This window comes from Anolis carolinensis, unplaced genomic scaffold (assembly GCF_035594765.1).
Source record: "Anolis carolinensis isolate JA03-04 unplaced genomic scaffold, rAnoCar3.1.pri scaffold_13, whole genome shotgun sequence".
NCBI classification, from domain to species: domain Eukaryota; kingdom Metazoa; phylum Chordata; class Lepidosauria; order Squamata; family Dactyloidae; genus Anolis; species Anolis carolinensis.
The window spans coordinates 2,323,619-2,342,519 of record NW_026943824.1 but is presented as its reverse complement, the minus strand read 5'-3'; the positions used below and the strand labels follow the sequence as shown (position 1 = coordinate 2,342,519).

Sequence of the window (18,901 nt, the reverse complement as noted above, 5' to 3'; positions counted from 1 at the left end):
CAAAGAAAGCTAAAAGGGAAATAAAACAGCCTTTGTGTGTATTCTACCCTTTTCCCATACACTAAAATATTAATCTCGTTCTGCTATCAAAAGATGCTCTGAATGTAGGCATTTCCTTGTGTCTCCAAGTCCTATTCAAAGGAAGGGCCAGTGGTTCAAGGAAAACACAAGAGCCATTCTCACTGCAAATGGAGAGCGGTGTTAGTGCTTTCCTTTCTACTTTGAGATGATGGGCTTCTTCCTCCGTCTACTAAACAGTCGGGTGGGCATTTATGTTTTCCTGGGAGGGGTCTTTTCCAACACTGTCGGTTTCATTTCTGTTTCCTGCCTGCCGTTTTCTTATCCTTTGTATAGAAACATGTGCTTTCACTGAGTGAAGATGTGTGGCATTGTGTTGTCAATTTCTTCAGGTAGCGCGCAGGTGTCTTTTTCTGTATTTAAGCTGTCACTGTTTCTAAATGTGTTTTCCGTGAGCACATTTGCTTGCACTTGTAGCTTTTTAACTGTCAGTGGTAGTATAAAAGGTGTTGTGCATCTCAATCCTTGCATGCTGTTATGCAGATAAAAACTGATGGGAGCCGGCGTGTTATTTCTTTTCCCCCAATTGTCTAGGATGTATTTCCAGGTATAAGGCCATTGCGTTTTAATACTCTATGACTTCTGAATATTAGGAAACCAAGTCTCAGAGGAGCCTTGGCGGGGGCTCTTTCGAAGTGCTGGAGACAGGGCTGAGCACCTGAGGCACCTGTTAGGACACACAGGGGGCGGAGCTAGAGGAGTGGGCGTGGCTTCTTCCCAAGAGCCCGAGACAGGGCTGAGCCTCTATACTTTTCCTGAGAGGCCTTTTAGGACTAAAGGGCGGGGCTAGGGGTGGGGGCGGGGCCTCTTCCCAAGAGCGCGAGACAGGGCTGAGCCTCTATACCTCTCCTGAGAGGCCTTTTAGGACTAAGGGGCGGGGCTAGGGGTGGGGGCGGGGCCTCTTCCCAAGAGCGCGAGACAGGGCTGAGCCTCTATACTTTTCCTGAGAGGCCTTTTAGGACTAAAGGGCGGGGCTAGGGGTGGGGGCGGGGCCTCTTCCCAAGAGCGCGAGACAGGGCTGAGCCTCTATACCTCTCCTGAGAGGCCTTTTAGGACTAAAGGGCTGGGCTAGGGGTGGGGGCGGGGCCTCTTCCCAAGAGCGCGAGACAGGACTGAGCCTCTATACTTTTCCTGAGAGGCCTTTTAGGACTAAAGGGTGGGGCTAGGGGTGGGGGCGGGGCCTCTTCCCAAGAGCACCAGACAGGACTGAGCCTCTATATCTCTCCTGAGAGGTTTTTTAGGACTAAGGGGCGGGGCTAGGGGTGGGGGCGGGGCCTCTTCCCAAGAGCACCAGACAGGGCTGAGCCTCTATACCTCTCCTGAGAGGCCTTTTAGGACTAAGGGGCGGGGCTAGGGGTGGGGGCGGGGCCTCTTCCCAAGAGCGCGAGACAGGGCTGAGCCTCTATACTTTTCCTGAGAGGCCTTTTAGGACTAAAGGGCTGGGCTAGGGGTGGGGGCGGGGCCTCTTCCCAAGAGCGCGAGACAGGGCTGAGCCTCTATACTTTTCCTGAGAGGCCTTTTAGGACTAAAGGGTGGGGCTAGGGGTGGGGGCGGGGCCTCTTCCCAAGAGCACCAGACAGGACTGAGCCTCTATATCTCTCCTGAGAGGTTTTTTAGAACTAAAGAGCCGGGCTAGGGGCGGGGGTGGGGCCTCTTCCCAAGAGCATGAGACAGGGCTGAGCCTCTATATTTCTCCTGAGAGGCTTTTTACGAATAAAAGGCGGAGCTAGGGGCAGAGGTGGGGCCTCTTCCCAAGAGCGCGAGACAGGGCTGAGCCTCTATATTTCTCCTGAGAGGCCTTTTAGGACTAAAGGGCGGGGCTAGGGGTGGGGGCGGGGCCTCTTCCCAAGAGCGCGAGACAGGGCTGAGCCTCTATACCTCTCCTGAGAGGCCTTTTAGGACTAAGGGGCGGGGCTAGGGGTGGGGGCGGGGCCTCTTCCCAAGAGCGCGAGACAGGGCTGAGCCTCTATACTTTTCCTGAGAGGCCTTTTAGGACTAAAGGGCGGGGCTAGGGGTGGGGGCGGGGCCTCTTCCCAAGAGCGCGAGACAGGGCTGAGCCTCTATACCTCTCCTGAGAGGCCTTTTAGGACTAAGGGGCGGGGCTAGGGGTGGGGGCGGGGCCTCTTCCCAAGAGCGCGAGACAGGGCTGAGCCTCTATACTTTTCCTGAGAGGCCTTTTAGGACTAAAGGGCTGGGCTAGGGGTGGGGGCGGGGCCTCTTCCCAAGAGCGCGAGACAGGGCTGAGCCTCTATACCTCTCCTGAGAGGCCTTTTAGGACTAAGGGGCGGGGCTAGGGGTGGGGGCGGGGCCTCTTCCCAAGAGCGCGAGACAGGGCTGAGCCTCTATACTTTTCCTGAGAGGCCTTTTAGGACTAAAGGGCTGGGCTAGGGGTGGGGGCGGGGCCTCTTCCCAAGAGCGCGAGACAGGGCTGAGCCTCTATACTTTTCCTGAGAGGCCTTTTAGGACTAAAGGGCTGGGCTAGGGGTGGGGGCGGGGCCTCTTCCCAAGAGCGCGAGACAGGGCTGAGCCTCTATACTTTTCCTGAGAGGCCTTTTAGGACTAAAGGGTGGGGCTATGGGTGGGGGCGGGGCCTCTTCCCAAGAGCACCAGACAGGACTGAGCCTCTATATCTCTCCTGAGAGGTTTTTTAGAACTAAAGAGCCGGGCTAGGGGCGGGGGTGGGGCCTCTTCCCAAGAGCCTGACAGGGCTGAGCCTCTATATCTCTCCTGAGAGGCTTTTTACGAATAAAAGGCGGAGCTAGGGGCAGAGGTGGGGCCTCTTCCCAAGAGCGCGAGACAGGGCTGAGCCTCTGTAGACCTCTCCTGAGGCGCTTGTTAGAACACGGGGGCAGGGTATAGAGGTCCAGCCCCATCAGGCACTTGGGCAGAGGCCCCACTCCCTCCTCCAGCCCCACCCACTGTGTCCTGGCAGGCACCGCAGGACAGGGATAGAAGCTCAGCCCTGTCTCAGAGCTCTAACTCCGCCCATTGTGGCCCCGCCCACCTCCCTCACAGCCCTGCATCTTGGAATAGGGGAGAGGCTCAGCCCCGCCCTCTTGAGCAGGAACCACACCCACCCCTCTAAGCCATGCCCCCTTTCCAGGAAAGGGGGTGGTAGGCCAAATAAGTTTGGGAACCACTGGTCTAGTCGCTTCTGCATTTTGAAAACTCGGGTTTAGCTCTGGGGAAAATGGGTGCACAAAATGATGGGAGAATGTAGATCAGCATGAGAAAAGTCAAGGGCGGAATATAAATACTGTAAATAAAATAAAAAAAAATAAAAGTCAACTTTGGAGGGATTAAAAATAAAAAAACAATTGTTATAAAATTACAGCGTACGCAGACGACGTGGTCTGTATAATTGAAAATCCACTTAAAAATCTAAATTGCTAGATTATAAATATAATAAGAAATAATTACTGTGGCATAATGTCATGGGAGCCAGGCACAGAAGAGCCCCAGTGGCCAGATTTTCATCAAATGGGTTTTCTTTACAATCTGGTTCAACCCCAAATCTCCATGTGACTCACATATGTTAGTTATTTCAGAGAGTGTCAGATGAAGTGCAGAAGAGAACAAACACATCCCGAGCTGTCATTCTATGAAAGCCAATGCAAAGTGAAAAATTCTTTATTTCTTTATTTGTTTATTTACAGTATTTATATTCCACCCTTCTTTCTCACCCCGAAGGGGACTCAGGGCGGATTACAATGAACACATATATGGCAAACATTCAATGCCAGCAGACAAACAACATTCAGTTTTAGACAGACACAGAGGCATTTTTTAAGCCCTGTTTCTGTGCATAATAGAAGCTCATTTGATAGCTTGACCCTGGCTTGTTTGTTGTCACTGCCGCAAAGCTTCTCCGGGCTTTCTGGGTCGGGCAAGTGACAGTAATCCCCAGAGGAAGGGGAAGTGGGTGTTGAATAGGAAACATTTTTTATGGAATGTTTCCTATTTTGGAAACAGGATAGAAAAGGGCAACAAAATCGAGGAGGCTCGTGCCGTTCTCTTGTCCCTTTTCTGCTGTGCAAGTAGCTACTTTGCTCTTCATACACACACACACATATCGTGCTTAAGCCTTTGAAAAGGCTTCATTTGATTGTCAAGAGAAGGGTTGCTATTTAAATTTTAAAGGTGCTCTGTGAACTTGCGGAATCCTTGGCTCCACGCGCAAGCAAATCATCCCGCTCAAACCCCTTTTTACTCTGCAAAGCGGAGTGCCCGAGAGATGAATAGGGTTCGTTTGTATTAGTTTTCAGTTTAATCTCTCTTCCTGCCAGATCTTTTATCTTCTACCAGGAGAAGGGGGAAAGAATAAATAAAGTATTCTACAGATGCCGCATATAAACAGAGCGCAACCCTAAGCCAGCGGAGAGATTAATAGGCTCCATTGTTGAATCAAACTGTTCACTAGATCGAATGGCTCGGGTTAAGCACTCTTGAGTGGTGTTTGCACTCGTGGTAAACAAATAGCGGAGAATGGCTCCGGGAAACAGACGGGTGACAATTAGCCCATTTGCGGACATCCAGCCTCCTCGTGAGTGTCCGCTCTTCCGATTTCATGATTAAATCTCTTTAATTCGGCTCCACTTTCATTTCTGCCTCCCTTTATTTTTGTCACATCCTTGCACAACAAATACTCATTTTATTCATCAGAGAACATCTGTAAAACGTAAGCAAAAAGATGCAATCTATCTATATATATAAAAGAGTGATGGCATCACGGCGACCCACAAAACAACAAAACTACAGGCCCCCCAACCTCGAAATTTGACCACACAACCCATCATCCACGCCTCTAGGTTGATACAACAAAAAGAAAAGAAAAATAAAGTCCTAATTAGAGAGAGAGGAATAATTGCTTTTATCCAATTGCTGCCAGTTAGAAGGCTAAGCTCCTCCAACTTGGTCTCCTAGCAACCCAATAAAAAATAATAAAAAACACTAAAAATTAATACAATAAAATACTCTAATAACAGAAAATAACTAAAAATAATACAAGAAAATAATAAAATATAATAAATAAAAATATAACTTACAATAAAATTAATAAAAAATTGCAAATAACATCAAATAAAAATTACACAACAATTTTTAACCTATATCACCACCACTTTGCCACAGCAACGCGTGGCCGGGCACAGCTAGAGCCATATAAAGTAAATAGGGAAATGAATGCCTTTTCTTCATTCTATCCATATATCACACAGGGTTGAGTCTCATCTGTTTCTTGCAGTCCATCAGTTCTCAATTCTCGCTTTTACTTTGAAAGTATGGATATTTCTGCACCCCCGGTGGTGCAGCGGGTTAAACTGCTAAGCTGCTGAAGTTGTGGACCGAAAAGTTGGTGGTTCGAATCCGGGGAGCGGGGTGAGCTCCCCGTGTTAACCCCAGCTTCTGCCAAACTAGCAGTTTGAAAACATGCAAATGTAAGTAGATCAATAGGTACTGCTCCATACAGTCATGAGCTTGGAGGTGTCTACAGACAACGCCGGCTCTTTGGCTTAGAAATGGAGATGAGCACCAGAGTGTGAGTAGATCAATAGGTACTACTCTGGCGGGTAGGTAACAATGCTCCATGCAGTCATGCCAGTGGCCACATGACCCTGGAGGTGTCTATGGACAATGCCGGCTCTTTGGCTTAGAAATGGAGATGAGCACCAACTTCAAGAGTTGGACACGACTGGACTTAATGTCAAGGGAAAACCTTTACCTTTACCTACTATATATGTGTATGATTTTTAGGGTTTGCGGCTCTGAGTCTTCTCTGGGAAAAAAGAAGCAAGATATAAATGCAAATAATAATAATAATAGTAATAATAATAATAATAATAATAATAATAACAGGAAAAACTCAGCCGCTATCAGGACCTCAAGATTGAACTTCAAAGACTCTGGCAGAAACCAGTACAGGTGGTCCCGGTGGTGATGGGCACATTGGGTGCCGTGCCAAAAGATCTCAGCCGGCATTTGGAAACAATAGACATTGACAAAATCACCATCTGCCAACTGCAAAAGGCCACCCTGCTGGGATCTGCGCGCATCATCCGAAAATACATCACACAGTCCTAGACACTTGGGAAGTGTTCAACTTGTGATTTTGTGATATGAAATCCAACATATCTATCTTGTTTGCTGTGTCATAATAAAATAATAATAATAATAATAATAATAATAATAATAATAATAATACTCAGCCGCTATCAGGACCTCAAGATTGAACTTCAAAGACTCTGGCAGAAACCAGTGCAGGTAGTCCCGGTGGTGATCGGCACACTGGGTGCTGTGCCAAAAGATCTCAGCCGGCATTTGGAAACAATAGACATGGACAAAATCACGATCTGCCAACTGCAAAAGGCCACCCGACTGGGATCTGCACGCATCATCTGAAAATACATCACACAGTCCTAGACACTTGGAAAGTGTTCGACTTGTGATTTTGTGATACAAAATCCAGCATGTCTATCTTGTTTGCTGTGTCATAATAAAATAATAATAATAATAATAATAATAATAATAATAATAATAATAATAATAATAATAATAATAATAAGTCCTAGACACTTGGAAAGTGTTCGACTTGTGATTTTGTGATACAAAATCCAGCATGTCTATCTTGTTTGCTGTATCATACAATAAAATAATAATAATAATAATAATAATAATAATAATAATAATAATAATAATAATAAGTCCTAGACACTTGGAAAGTGTTCGACTTGTGATTTTGTGATACAAAATCCAGCATGTCTATCTTGTTTGCTGTGTCATAATAAAATAATAATAATAATAATAATAATAATTATTATTATTATTATTATTATTATTATGTCTTTGTTGATGAGCACCAACCCCCAGAGCCGGACACGACTAGACTTAATGTCAGGGAAAAACTTTACCTTTACCTATTTAACTATATTTTAGCAATCTATGTAATAATAGGGACATTGGAGTTAGATGCCTGGGTGTGATGCCATTCTCTTTAGTCTCTGAAGTCATTTCATCTTCTGAGAATGCAACAAGAAATAAGCAGGCATCATCTTTTCAATGTACTTCACTCCCCTGCGAAAAATCAAAATGCTACTATTCATTTTAAAAATACGTCTCGTGCTGGAAGTGGAGCAAACATTGCGATACTCTGACCTCTTTTGTGAAGGTGGCTGCTCTAAAGAGGCCTGAAATAGCTTGCGAACACGTCCTGCTGCTGAGAATTCTTGCTTTCTTCCCCACACCTTTTCATAGCGATTGTTCCACTAGACAATTGTTGCCGGGAACCCAACTCCTGCTCCCACTATACCTTCCGCCTATTTCTCATTCAATACATAATTTCAACCAGCCACTCACTTGACAATGTAATGGCACCATTGAGGGCAAGCAAAGTTAAGTGTGACTCAGTACGGCATTTTTCCTGGACAAATCTTGTAATTCTAGTCAATAAGGAAAGTAGTTGAAATGGCTCCTATGTTTGCAAGTCGATCAATCCACTCCAATTGAAAGGAGCTCTCCAAGGTGCTGAAACCTACCTCCAAAATAGATCTAGCACCAGGTTGCTGTGAGTTTTCCAGGCTCAAACAGACAAAGAGTCCTTTCTCCCACCCTGGACATCATTCCACAGGTATATAAACCCCACTTGCCTAGTTTCCAACAGACTTCACAACCTCTGTGGATGCCTGAATGCTTCTGGAACATAAAAATAAAAATAAAGGTAAAACTTTCCCCTTGACATTAAGTCTAGTTGTGTTTGACTCTTGGTGCTCATCTCCATTTCTTAGCCGAAGAGCCGGCATTGTCCGTAGACACCTCCTAGGTCATGTTTCCACTGGCATGATTGCATGGAGCACCGTTACCTTTCCACTGGAGTGGTACCTATTGATCTACTCGCATGTTTTCGATCTGCTAGGTTGGCAGAAGCTGGGGCTAACCGTGGGAGCTCACTCTGCTCCCCGGATTCAAACCGTCGATCTTTCAGTTAGCAAGTTCAGCAGCTTTGTGGTTTAACCCGCTGAGCTATTGGGGGCTCCTTTTTGGAAGACGGCATTCTCTCCTGACTTTTCTCCCACATTCCATGGATATATAAACCTCCCTTGCCTAGTTTCCAACAAACCTCACAACCTCTGAGGATGCCTGCCACATATGTGGGCAAAACGTCAGGAGAGAATGCTTCTGGAACATGGCCATACAGCCCAGAAAACTCACAGCAACCCAGTGATTCCGGCCATGAAAGCCTTCGACAATACATAGATCCAGCCCCTTTAAAGTTGGAAAATTTATTTATTTACAGTATTTATATTCCGTTCTTCTTTCTCACCCCGAAGGGGACTCAGTGCGGATCACATTGTACACATATAAGGCAAACATTCAATGCCATATAAACATAGAACAGAGACAGAGACAGACACAGAGGCAATTTAAACCTTCTCAAGCTTCCTGAGGGAATGCTTGATTCCAGCCACAGGGGGAGCAGCTGCTTCATCCTCCACTGCGACAGCAACTTCCTCATTCCAACGGTGGCTGGATGATTTTTATGGTGTCATAAATTAGCCTCCCCACATATAAGTGGTACCTAAATTTCCTACTTGATAGATGCAACTATCTTTCGGGTTGCTTAGGTCAACAACGAGCAGGAGCTATTTTTTATTTTTAATTGTCGGGTGCTCACCTGGACATGGGCTGGCCTCGAACTCATGAGTGATTTATTGCAGCTGGCTGCTAACCAGCCTGCGCCACAGCCCGGCCCTATTTCCAGGCAAAGACCTGGACTAGATTCACTATCCTATTGAAATGTGAGACTCCAGCATCCACTGTATACGAGTGAATGAAAATTACCTGTAGGAAAAGAATTACCTTGTTGTTGTTTGTTCAGAAATGGAGATCACTTTCTGAGACTAGCAGGGGAAAAATACCTTCCCGGAATCTCCTTACCTCTCACACATCGTGTGATGATAATAACACACTTTCTCGAATGGAAAGGAGGTAGCATGTTCTACTTACCATATGCTTCCTGTTTTCACTCCTCGGAAAAGTTGTTAATACAATGCAGGTAGCAGAGAAATGCGATGTGTTAAACATCCAAACTGACAGAGGAAAGGCTTATAGCCTTATAGTTGGTGCCGCGTTGCTTTGGAGGACTCACCTTTGAGCGTGTTCACGCCAAATAACTTTCTCAACAGGAATCACGCACACAGGCCCTCTCCGACTCCCCGGCCTCGCAGCATCTTTCTCGAGATTTTCCGCCATGAGCCGATTTGGCTCAGAAAGTCACTGTTGCATACCTGCGTGCAAGCTGACAGGGAAGATATTCCACCTTTGCTGAGAATTTCATTAGAGTCCTCCAGTCGGTTGCGACGGTGTAAACGGACTGCCAAACAGATGGGTTGAGAAATACACAGCCCATCTGTCTTTATCATGCTCATTTCCCCCTTTATTAAAATGTTAATGGATATAGTTTTTATTTATTACGCAGTGACATGTGCGGCATCCTTTTTACAGCGCCGAAGGGTTTTGGACCGACGGGGAAGCTTCTGCCTTCCTCACAAACAACCTTAAAATCCAAAGTTCGGAGAAGTGCTGCCAAGTTAAAATGGCTTTCATCCCTGGCAGCTTTTATTCAAAGTTCAAAAGTGGTTAGGAAATAATATGGCTCACTTTAGAGATTATGTATTATTGTTATGGATTTGTAATCTTGAGTTACAAATTCTTCATCTGCTCTGTTTTCACTAAATGGCCTCTGCGTCTGTCTCTGTCTCTGTCCTATGTTATATGGCATTGAATGTTTGCCTTATATGTGTACAATGTGATCCGCTCTGAGTCCCCTTCGGGGTGAGAAAGAAGGGCGGAATATAAATACTGTCAATAAATAAATAATGTTGTATAGTCCAATTGTGTTGGGAATCTGTTGTCCACCAGTCTAATCCAGGTCACCAGCCTTCAAAGTTCGCTCGCGGCATCTCACCTGTGCTTCTTTGTGGCTTTGTTCTTTCCTTTTTCCTCTCGAAACAAAATGTTCTCCTTTATGTAGGGCTTAAATGATTGTTCCCCTTTATCGAGGGCTTATATCGATACGAAATGTGGCCCCAATTTGAACCCAATATCCAGTACTTGCTGATCCATTCCAAAAGGCACGACTGAAGTCCTGTAATCCTTCACGCAACTGAACAAGGTGCTATAAAGAACCTTACCAGAGACAACAATCTATCTATCTATATATATAAGGGTAATGAAATTTCAGCCTAGGACAAAACAACAAAACTACACATCCCAGAAACACAAAACTTGGCAGCACATCCCTGTGTACAAGGGGCCTCATATGATCCAGTTCTAAGCAGATAATATAAGATTATAAATATACAGTACAGTCTCACTTATCCAACATAAACAGGCCGGTAGAATGTTGGATAAGTAAATATGTTGGATAATAAGAAGGGATTCAGGAAAAGCCGATTAAACATCAAATTAGGTAATGATTATACAAATTAAGCACCAAAACATCATGTTATACAACAAATTTGACAGAAAAAGTATGCACAGTAATACTATTTAGTAATTACTGTATTATAAATTTACCACCAAAATATCACAATGAATTTAAAACACTGACTACAAAACATTTACTACTAAAAGGCAGACTGCGTTGGATAATCCAGAACATTGGATCAGCGAATGTTGGATAAGTGAGATTCTATTGTAATATATACCATATATAAGGGGCCGGGTTGTGGCGCAGTTGGCTAGTAACCAGCTGCTATAAATCACTACTGACCGAGAGGTCATGAGTTTGGAGCCCGGGTCGGGTTAAGCCTCTGACCATTAATAGCCCCGGCTTGCTGTTGACCTATGCAGCCCCGAAAGACAGTTGCACCTGTCAATTAGGGAAATTTAGGTACGCTTTATGCGGGAGGCTAATTTAACTAATTTACAACACCATAAAACTGCCAGCAAAACACGAGGAAAGGAATGAGGAAGTACAGCCACTACTGGACGGTGAAGCAACAGCTCCCCCTGTGGCCGGAATCGTGAAGCTGGAAAAATGTTAAAAATGCCTCTGAGTCTGTCTAATGTATGTTGTTTGTCTGTTGGCATTGAATGTTTGCCATATATGTGTTCATTGTAATCCGCCCTGAGACCCCTTCGGGGTGAGAAAGAAGGGCGGAATATAAATACTGTAAATAAATAAATAAATAAATACCACCATACTTCACTACAGCAACGCGTGGCCGGGCACAGCTAGTTTATTTATAAATGGGCATTTCATACTCACCTTTCAAGTCATATTCCTACAAATGGAAGGTGTTCCAGTCAATAGTCGATGCAATTACAGCTCCAGATAAGAGCAAAAGGAGGTGGCTTCCAAAAATGGAGTGGATTGTGTGCTAAGAAGTAAACAAGACACGTTGCGGGTATGTTTGTATGTATTGTGGGAACGAAATGACAACTCTACAAAACAATTCTCGAAGTCAGATTCGGGAGAAAGATAATGCCAACAACTTGGAGGGAAAGCACTTTTCCCGCAGAAGAGCTTATGGAGGCGACACTTCACTCTGCCTTTTTGAAAATGCAAGTGCCTTTCATGAGACACAAAGGCATCAATATGGAAAACAAAATAAGCACTGCTGCTTGTGCAATCGAGCGGCTGGCAGTGAATACCTTCCTACTGAGCTTGTGTTCTCTGCTTTTTGATCAGATAGGTAAGGATTTTGTCATGGGTTACGATGACAAAATCTTGGTCTTTGGGAACTGTCACTCGTTGGGAATGGAAAGGGAGCTCCAACATAACATTATCTTCCGTTGTGCAAAATTATTTCAAGATTACACTGCATATAACTGTTATTTATTATATACTAGCATTTGAGAAAGATATTGCTTGCCTGTGTTCCAAGTGTAGCCTAGATCAATGTCAGCTGGGTTCAGTGGGCACAGGTGAACTACAACTCCCATATACAAGTCCCATTGCCCATGGTCCGTTCCCCTCCAAACAATGCCAGGATGTAGGATGGGTCATGGGTGGTTTGTGTGCCAAGTTTGGTCTTGATGAATCACTGGTGGGGGTTGCAGTGGTCTCAGGAAGTGAGTGAAGGTACTGCAAATCCCATAATCCTTGGTCTGTCCTACCCCAAACTGCTGCAGCATGTATAGTGTGTCATTTGGGATACGTTTACCAAGTTTTGTTCAGTTCTGTCCTTTCTTGCAGTTGCAGTGGTCTCAGGACGTGAGTGAAGGTACTGAAAATCCCATCATCCCTGGTTCAACCCTCCCAAAAACAGCAGCAGGGTGTAAAGGGGGTCACGGGGGGTTCTGTGTGCCAAGTTTGGTCCACTTCGATCACTAGTGGGTATTGCAGTGGTCTGTGAGAGTCGAAGTGATTGAAAAGTACTGCAAATCCCATCATCCATGGTCCATCCTCCCCGAATTGGCACCAGGCCATAAAGTGCGTCATGGGGGTTAAGTGTGACAAGTTTGAGCCAGGTCCCGTTGTTCCGGACTCCACTTTGTTGCCCCATTTCTGAAGGCATCTTCAGTGCTTTCCAAGTCACCCCGTCTTCTGTGTGCCACTGATTGGGGTTCCTGGCTTTAGCCTGCCACTTTTGGACTCTTGCTTGCTGAGGCGTTCCTGCGAGTATCTCTGTAGATCTTTGAAAACTATTTGGGCCAGGTCCTGTCGTTCCAGACTCCACTTTGTTGCCCCATTTCTGAAGGCATCTTCAGTGCCTTCCAAGTCACCCCGTCTTATGTGTTCCACTGATTGAGGTTCCGGGTTTTAGCCTGCCACTTTTGGACTCTTGCTTGCTGAGGCATTCCTGCGAGTATCTCTGTAGATCTTAGAAAACTATTTGGGCCAGGTCCTGTCGTTCCAGACTCCACTTTGTTGACCCATTTCTGAAGGCATCTTCAGTGCTTTCCAAGTCACCCCGTCTTCTGTGTGCCACTGATTGGGGTTCCTGGTTTTAGCCTGCCACTTTTGGACTCTTGCTTGCTGAGGCGTTCCTGCGAGTCTCTCTGTAGATCTTAGAAAACTATTTCTCAATTTAAGGCATTGATATAACCGTTTAGTGTTGGTAATGCTGATGCTTCCCTTGAGAAAATGACAATGAACTTCAAGGCTTCTTTCAGTATGTAAACACAGAGAAAAAAACATGCGTTACTGATAGTGCCTTTTCAAATATATTCAGAGAGGGATAGGGCTTGAAGAAGCGCACTCATGGCATCAAGAGGAAATGTGAGAAAACAGTCTTAAGAAGATTAGGTTCTCCAACTTACAAAAGGATAGCTAAGGGAGAGTGCGATAGAGGCATGCAAATAATTACAAGGTGGATTAAAAGGTGGGTTTTTAATTGGCTTTAATCTGCTCTTTTATGAAAAGGTGTTCCTTGCTGATGGTGGCATTGTTGTAAACACAGTTGTCCTAGTGAAGAAGAGAAGAATAAATTACGCCCGTGTTATTAAGACGAGACAATCTGTTGCCTTGGCTAAATCACCTCAAAGTATCCTTTTCATTGAGCTACTTCCATATTTATTTTAATCAGCTAAGCGGTTGATTAATTGGTTGAAAGCAAGACTATTAACGGACTAACAGCCCCATCCTAAGGACATTTATTCGGAGGTTGATTTGGACTGGGCTTGCGGAGTAAATGCATTTCGTATTGGGGTGGAACAGCTCTGTCTTTGCCGTAATTAAACCAGAGCCAATGAGACTAAATCAGTTTGCCAAGTTTGCCTTAATGGCTTTATGGATTGAGCTGTAGGAAACCACTGATCTGTAGATAGACCTAATTTGGAAACCAGGACTGTTTACTTTGAATACTTTTAAACTTAAAGGGGAAAAGAGGAACCGCAGTTGTGTATCGCCTGATAGAAATGAAACGGAGTTTTCTTTTGTTGTCCTCATCTGGACCTGATGAAAGTCGCATAGCAAAGGGATTTTTTAATATCTGAAATTCTGTTTCTCTCTATCAGATTCTCCTTGGAAAGTGCACCTCTCTGACATTGATCCAAAGATGACCAGCATCACTGTGAGTGGATTAACACCAGCCCGAACCTACCAGTTTAGGGTGTGTGCCGTCAACCAGGTGGGAAAAGGCCAATACAGCCGAGAAACCAGCAGGTACCGTTTAATGAAACCGCATGCTAGTTCTTTGCAAATCTCCAGACAGTTTGGTCAAGTTAGAATTGTATAAGGAAGGGCCCAAGAGGTAGATGGAATCAGAATCATCTCCTTTCCAAAATCATTAAAAGTCCTGACTGGAGAGTCCATATTCAACATGTTGTCCAAGGCTTTCATGGCCGTAATCACTGGGTTGCTGTGAGTTTTCCGGGCTGTATAGCCATTTATTTATTTATTTATTTACATCACTTTTACCCCCTCCTTTCTCTCCAAGGAGACTCAAAGCGGCTTACAGTAAATAGGCAAAAATTCAATGCCTAAAAACAATGTATAAAACAACAATTCATATAAAACAATCTACAAAACAACAGTTCATATAAAACAGGTACCATTACAAAATAAAATCACATTATATAAAATTTTAAGAATGTCCAAGATTAAAATCCATTCATCCAGAATCCTCAAGTCGTCTCTGAAAAATGTGCACCACGAGAAAGGTTCAAACCATAGAACACAATATGTATATTAGAGCCTCATATACATAATAATGTTAACAATAATACAAATAATAAGATGTATAGACTGCAATCATCCAGATTTAAATGCTATACAGAGCAGTTTTCAGTATAAGACATTTATCAGACATATATCAACAATATCAACAAGACTCCAACTAAAGTTTGTTAGCGACACAGTATGCGTACATCCAGTCTCTCCAAATGCATGTAATATGCTGTAAAACTCAATATATCAGTGTGCAAATCACTTGGCTCAAACTTGGCTTGGAGTCAAAGCAAATCAAAGTCTCTGTAGTTTTGAAGCAGTTCTGTAGGACTCCTCTAGATGTAAATGCAGTCAGTAGGCTGTAGCTTCAGTTTGTTGACAATAAATGGTCAAATAGATGTTATTTTAGAGTAGCTGACTGTGAGCCGAAGTAAGCTGTTTACAAGCTGTTTACATAAGCCGTTTACTACTGGTTCCCAGGTTTACTCCAGTTTCAGTTAACCCTTCATCTGGTAAGTGGCAATGTTTTGAATATCTGTATTGTTGGCTCAGCTTCAAGTTTTATGTTCGCAGTATCTACATGCTGATTGTGGATTCTATAGCCATCTCCCAGAAGCATTCTGTCCTGACATTTCACCCACATCTATGGCAGGCATCTTCAGAGTTTGTGAAGTCTGTTGGAAACTAGAAAAGTGAGGATTATATATCTGTGGAATGATGTCCAGGCTGGGAGAAAGAACTCTTCTCTGTTTGAGGCAAGTGTGAATATCGCCATTGGCCAACAGGCAGGAAGCAGCCAGGCCTTGAAGCTGCAAGGACATTCAGTGCTTTTACCTCCACCTATACCCAGCCATTGCACTTTATTCCAAGCCAGCTCTATAGGTTGCAAAATATTGCAGATATATAAATTCTACAGCCTTACTTCCAATCTTGAATATGCTCACAGGCAGGAAGCAGCCAGGCTTTGAAGCTGCAAGGATATTCAGTGCTTTTACCTCCACCTATACTCAGCCATTTCATGTTATTCCAGGCCAGCTCTACAGGCTGCAAGATATTGCACATATATAAATTCTACTGTCTTACTTCCAATATTATTATTATTATTATTATTATTATTATTATTATTATTATTACTACGACATATTATTATTATTATTATTTAATCAAGGTGGCTAATGGCAACCTTCACACTTGCCTCCAACCTACAAGAGTTCTTTCTCCCATCTGGACATTATTCCATAGATATATAAACCCCACTTGCCTAGTTTCCAACAGAACTCACAACCTCTGAGGATGCCTGCCATCGATGTGGGCGAAACGTCAGGAGAGAGTGCCTCTGGGACATGGTCAGAAAAGGAAGGGGCCTGAGACTGTTAGGAATGGTGGGAGTTGGAGTCAACAACAACAACAACTCTTTATTGATTAGTCAATTTTGACCATACCAAAAGTGTGTACGTTTTGTATGTTTCACATGTTTGGATATGGTCAAAATTGACTAATCAATAAAGAGTTGGAGTCTAAAACACCTGGAGGGCCCCAGTTTGCCCATGCCTGGGTTAGACTCGTAAGTTTGTATAGATCAACTAGCTGTGCCCAGCCATGTGTTGCTGTGGCATTTTCTGGTGGTGTTGGTGAAAAATTGTTGAGATAGTGGTGGTATTGAATATCTGTTGTATGGTAGTCTTTAGTATGCACACTGAAGTGGATTATATGGCAGTGTGGAGTCAAGATAATCCAGTTCAAAGCAGATAATATAAGATTCTAAATGGGTTATATATCTGTGTGGAAGGGCCTTGAGTCTACACTGCCATATAATCCAGTTAAAATCTGATAATCTGTGGAAGAGGCCTAAGTGAGGCCTAACTGTGCCTGTCCCCTGGGCTGAGTAGGTTGCTAGGAGACCAAGTGGGCGGAGCTTAGCCTTCTGACTGGCAGCAATTGGATAAAAACTATTATTCCTCTCCCTGTAATTAGGACTTTATTTTTCTTTTCTTTTTGTTGTATCAACCTAGAGCCGTGAATGATGGGTTGTGTTGTCAAATTTCGAGGTTGGGGAGCCTGTTGTTTTGTTGTTTTGTCCGCTGCCCTGATGCCATGACTCTTTTATATATATAGATATGAGTGAGAAATGGGTAGGGATCAAAACTCCATTCCGTCTCACTTTTGGGTCAATTGCGGAATAGCTATCGCATATCTCCTACGTACGTACTCATCGGTCCCTTCTGATTCCATCTAAATAGCACATCAAAGGACGACTCCACCTGACTTGATTTAATATGTGTTTTGCTGCTTCTGCCTTGAGTCGGAAGCTTCCTGGGGATTTTAGACTAAACCCTTACTCTTGAGTTCTAAGAAGTTTGGGGAGTCACCCCATCTGTCTGGGGAGGTGGACAGGAACCGATGGAAGAAATCATTTCCGAAGGGCAGCAAGTGAAATGGACTCACTGGGGCTTGCCGTCTTTTTAACAGATCATGGCAAGCTGGGTGATTCAGATAGAATAAGCTTGCCAGAACATCTGTCTTCCTTGTGGCTTGCTTAACTGATTTTCTCTTATGTTGATTTGTTACAACTATTTCAAGCATGTCTGCAGCAGCAGAGCCATGTCGCTTTCTGGTTAATATTATGTGTCTGTAAACAAAGCTCGGTTGAAGACATAAGGAGGGTGTATTTACCATTTTTTTCCTCCTGCTCTCCTGCGCTTAGGTTGATGTTACCTGAAGAACCACCAAGTGCCCCTCCGAAGAATATCGTGGCCAGCGGGCGGACCAACCAGTCCATGATGGTGCAGTGGCAGCCCCCTCCCGAGAGCGAACACAACGGGGTCCTCCATGGTTACATCCTGCGGTAAGCATCTCTGTCTATGCTTAAGAACATAAAACTGGAAATAGAATGGAGACCAATCACACCAAATTGTAGCATCAGATAAACAGAAGTTGTCTTTGTTAAGGAGTTATCTTTTGTCATTACTCCAAATAATTACACTATGTAACAAAATCTGAAAAAAGTTATGTTCGTGGTTTGAAAGTGTCATTTCCCATTTCATTATGTGGTACTTACTGTATTTTGATTTTATTATTATTTTATTATGACACAGCAACCAAGATAGATATGCTGGATTTCACATCACAGAATCACAAGTTGAACACTTCCCAAGTGTCTAGGATTGTGTGATGTATTTTCGAATTTTTTTTTAAATTATTGTTATTATTATTATGTTTATTATTATGTTTATTATTATGTTTATTATGTTTATGGTTGAGTTGCTGTGTGTTTTCCAGGCTGTATGGCTATGTTCCTGCAGCATTACTATTATTATTATTATTATTATTATTATCATTATTATTATTATTATTATTTTATTGTATGACACAGCAAACAAGATAGATATGTTGGATTTCGTATCACAAAACCACAAGTCGAACACTTCCCAAGTGTCTAGGACTGTGTGATGTATTTTCGAATTATTATTATTATTATTATTATTATTATTATTATTATTATTATTATTATTATTATGTTTATTATTATGTTTATTATTATGTTTATTATTATGTTTATTATGTTTATGGTTGAGTTGCTGTGTGTTTTCCAGGCTGTATGGCTATGTTCCTGCAGCATTACTATTATTATTATTATTATTATTATTATTATTATTATTATTATTATTATTATTTTATTGTATGACACAGCAAACAAGATAGATATGTTGGATTTCGTATCACAAAACCACAAGTCGAACACTTCCCAAGTGTCTAGGACTGTGTGATGTATTTTCGGATGATGCGTGCAGGTCCCAGTCGGGTGGCCTTTTGCAGTTAGCACATCGTAATTTTGTCAATGTCTATTGTTTCCAAATGCCGGCTGAGATCTTTTGGCACGGCACCCAGTGTGCCCATCACCACCGGGACCACCTGCACTGGTTTCTGCCAGAGTCTTTGAAGTTCAATCTTGAGGTCCTGAGAGCGGCTGAGTTTTTCCTGAGTTTTTCAATACGACTGTATTATTTTCTTTTAATTTATTCTATTATTATGATTATTTTATCTTATTATTTTGTTATTTTTATTTTTATTATATATTTTATTTTTTATCATTTTATTTTATTATTATTTTATCTTATTATTATTTTGTTGTTTTATAATATTATTACTATACGATTACTATTTTATTTATTATTATTTTGTCTTGTTATTCTTTTGTTATTTTGTTTTGTTGTT

General features: G+C 43.1%; 1 protein-coding gene across 7 annotated transcripts in view; it reads left to right on the top strand.

Moving 5' to 3' along the window:
* Window positions 1-18,901, top strand: part of sdk1 (sidekick cell adhesion molecule 1) — a 615,491-nt gene that overhangs the window by 358,706 nt on the left and 237,884 nt on the right. For all 7 annotated transcript variants that reach the window (XM_062964472.1, XM_062964469.1, XM_062964468.1 and 4 more), the window contains exons 15-16: window positions 14,035-14,182; window positions 17,391-17,531. In XM_062964472.1, the coding sequence (XP_062820542.1) occupies window positions 14,035-14,182; window positions 17,391-17,531 (289 nt within the window). The remainder of the gene's footprint in view (window positions 1-14,034; window positions 14,183-17,390; window positions 17,532-18,901) is intronic.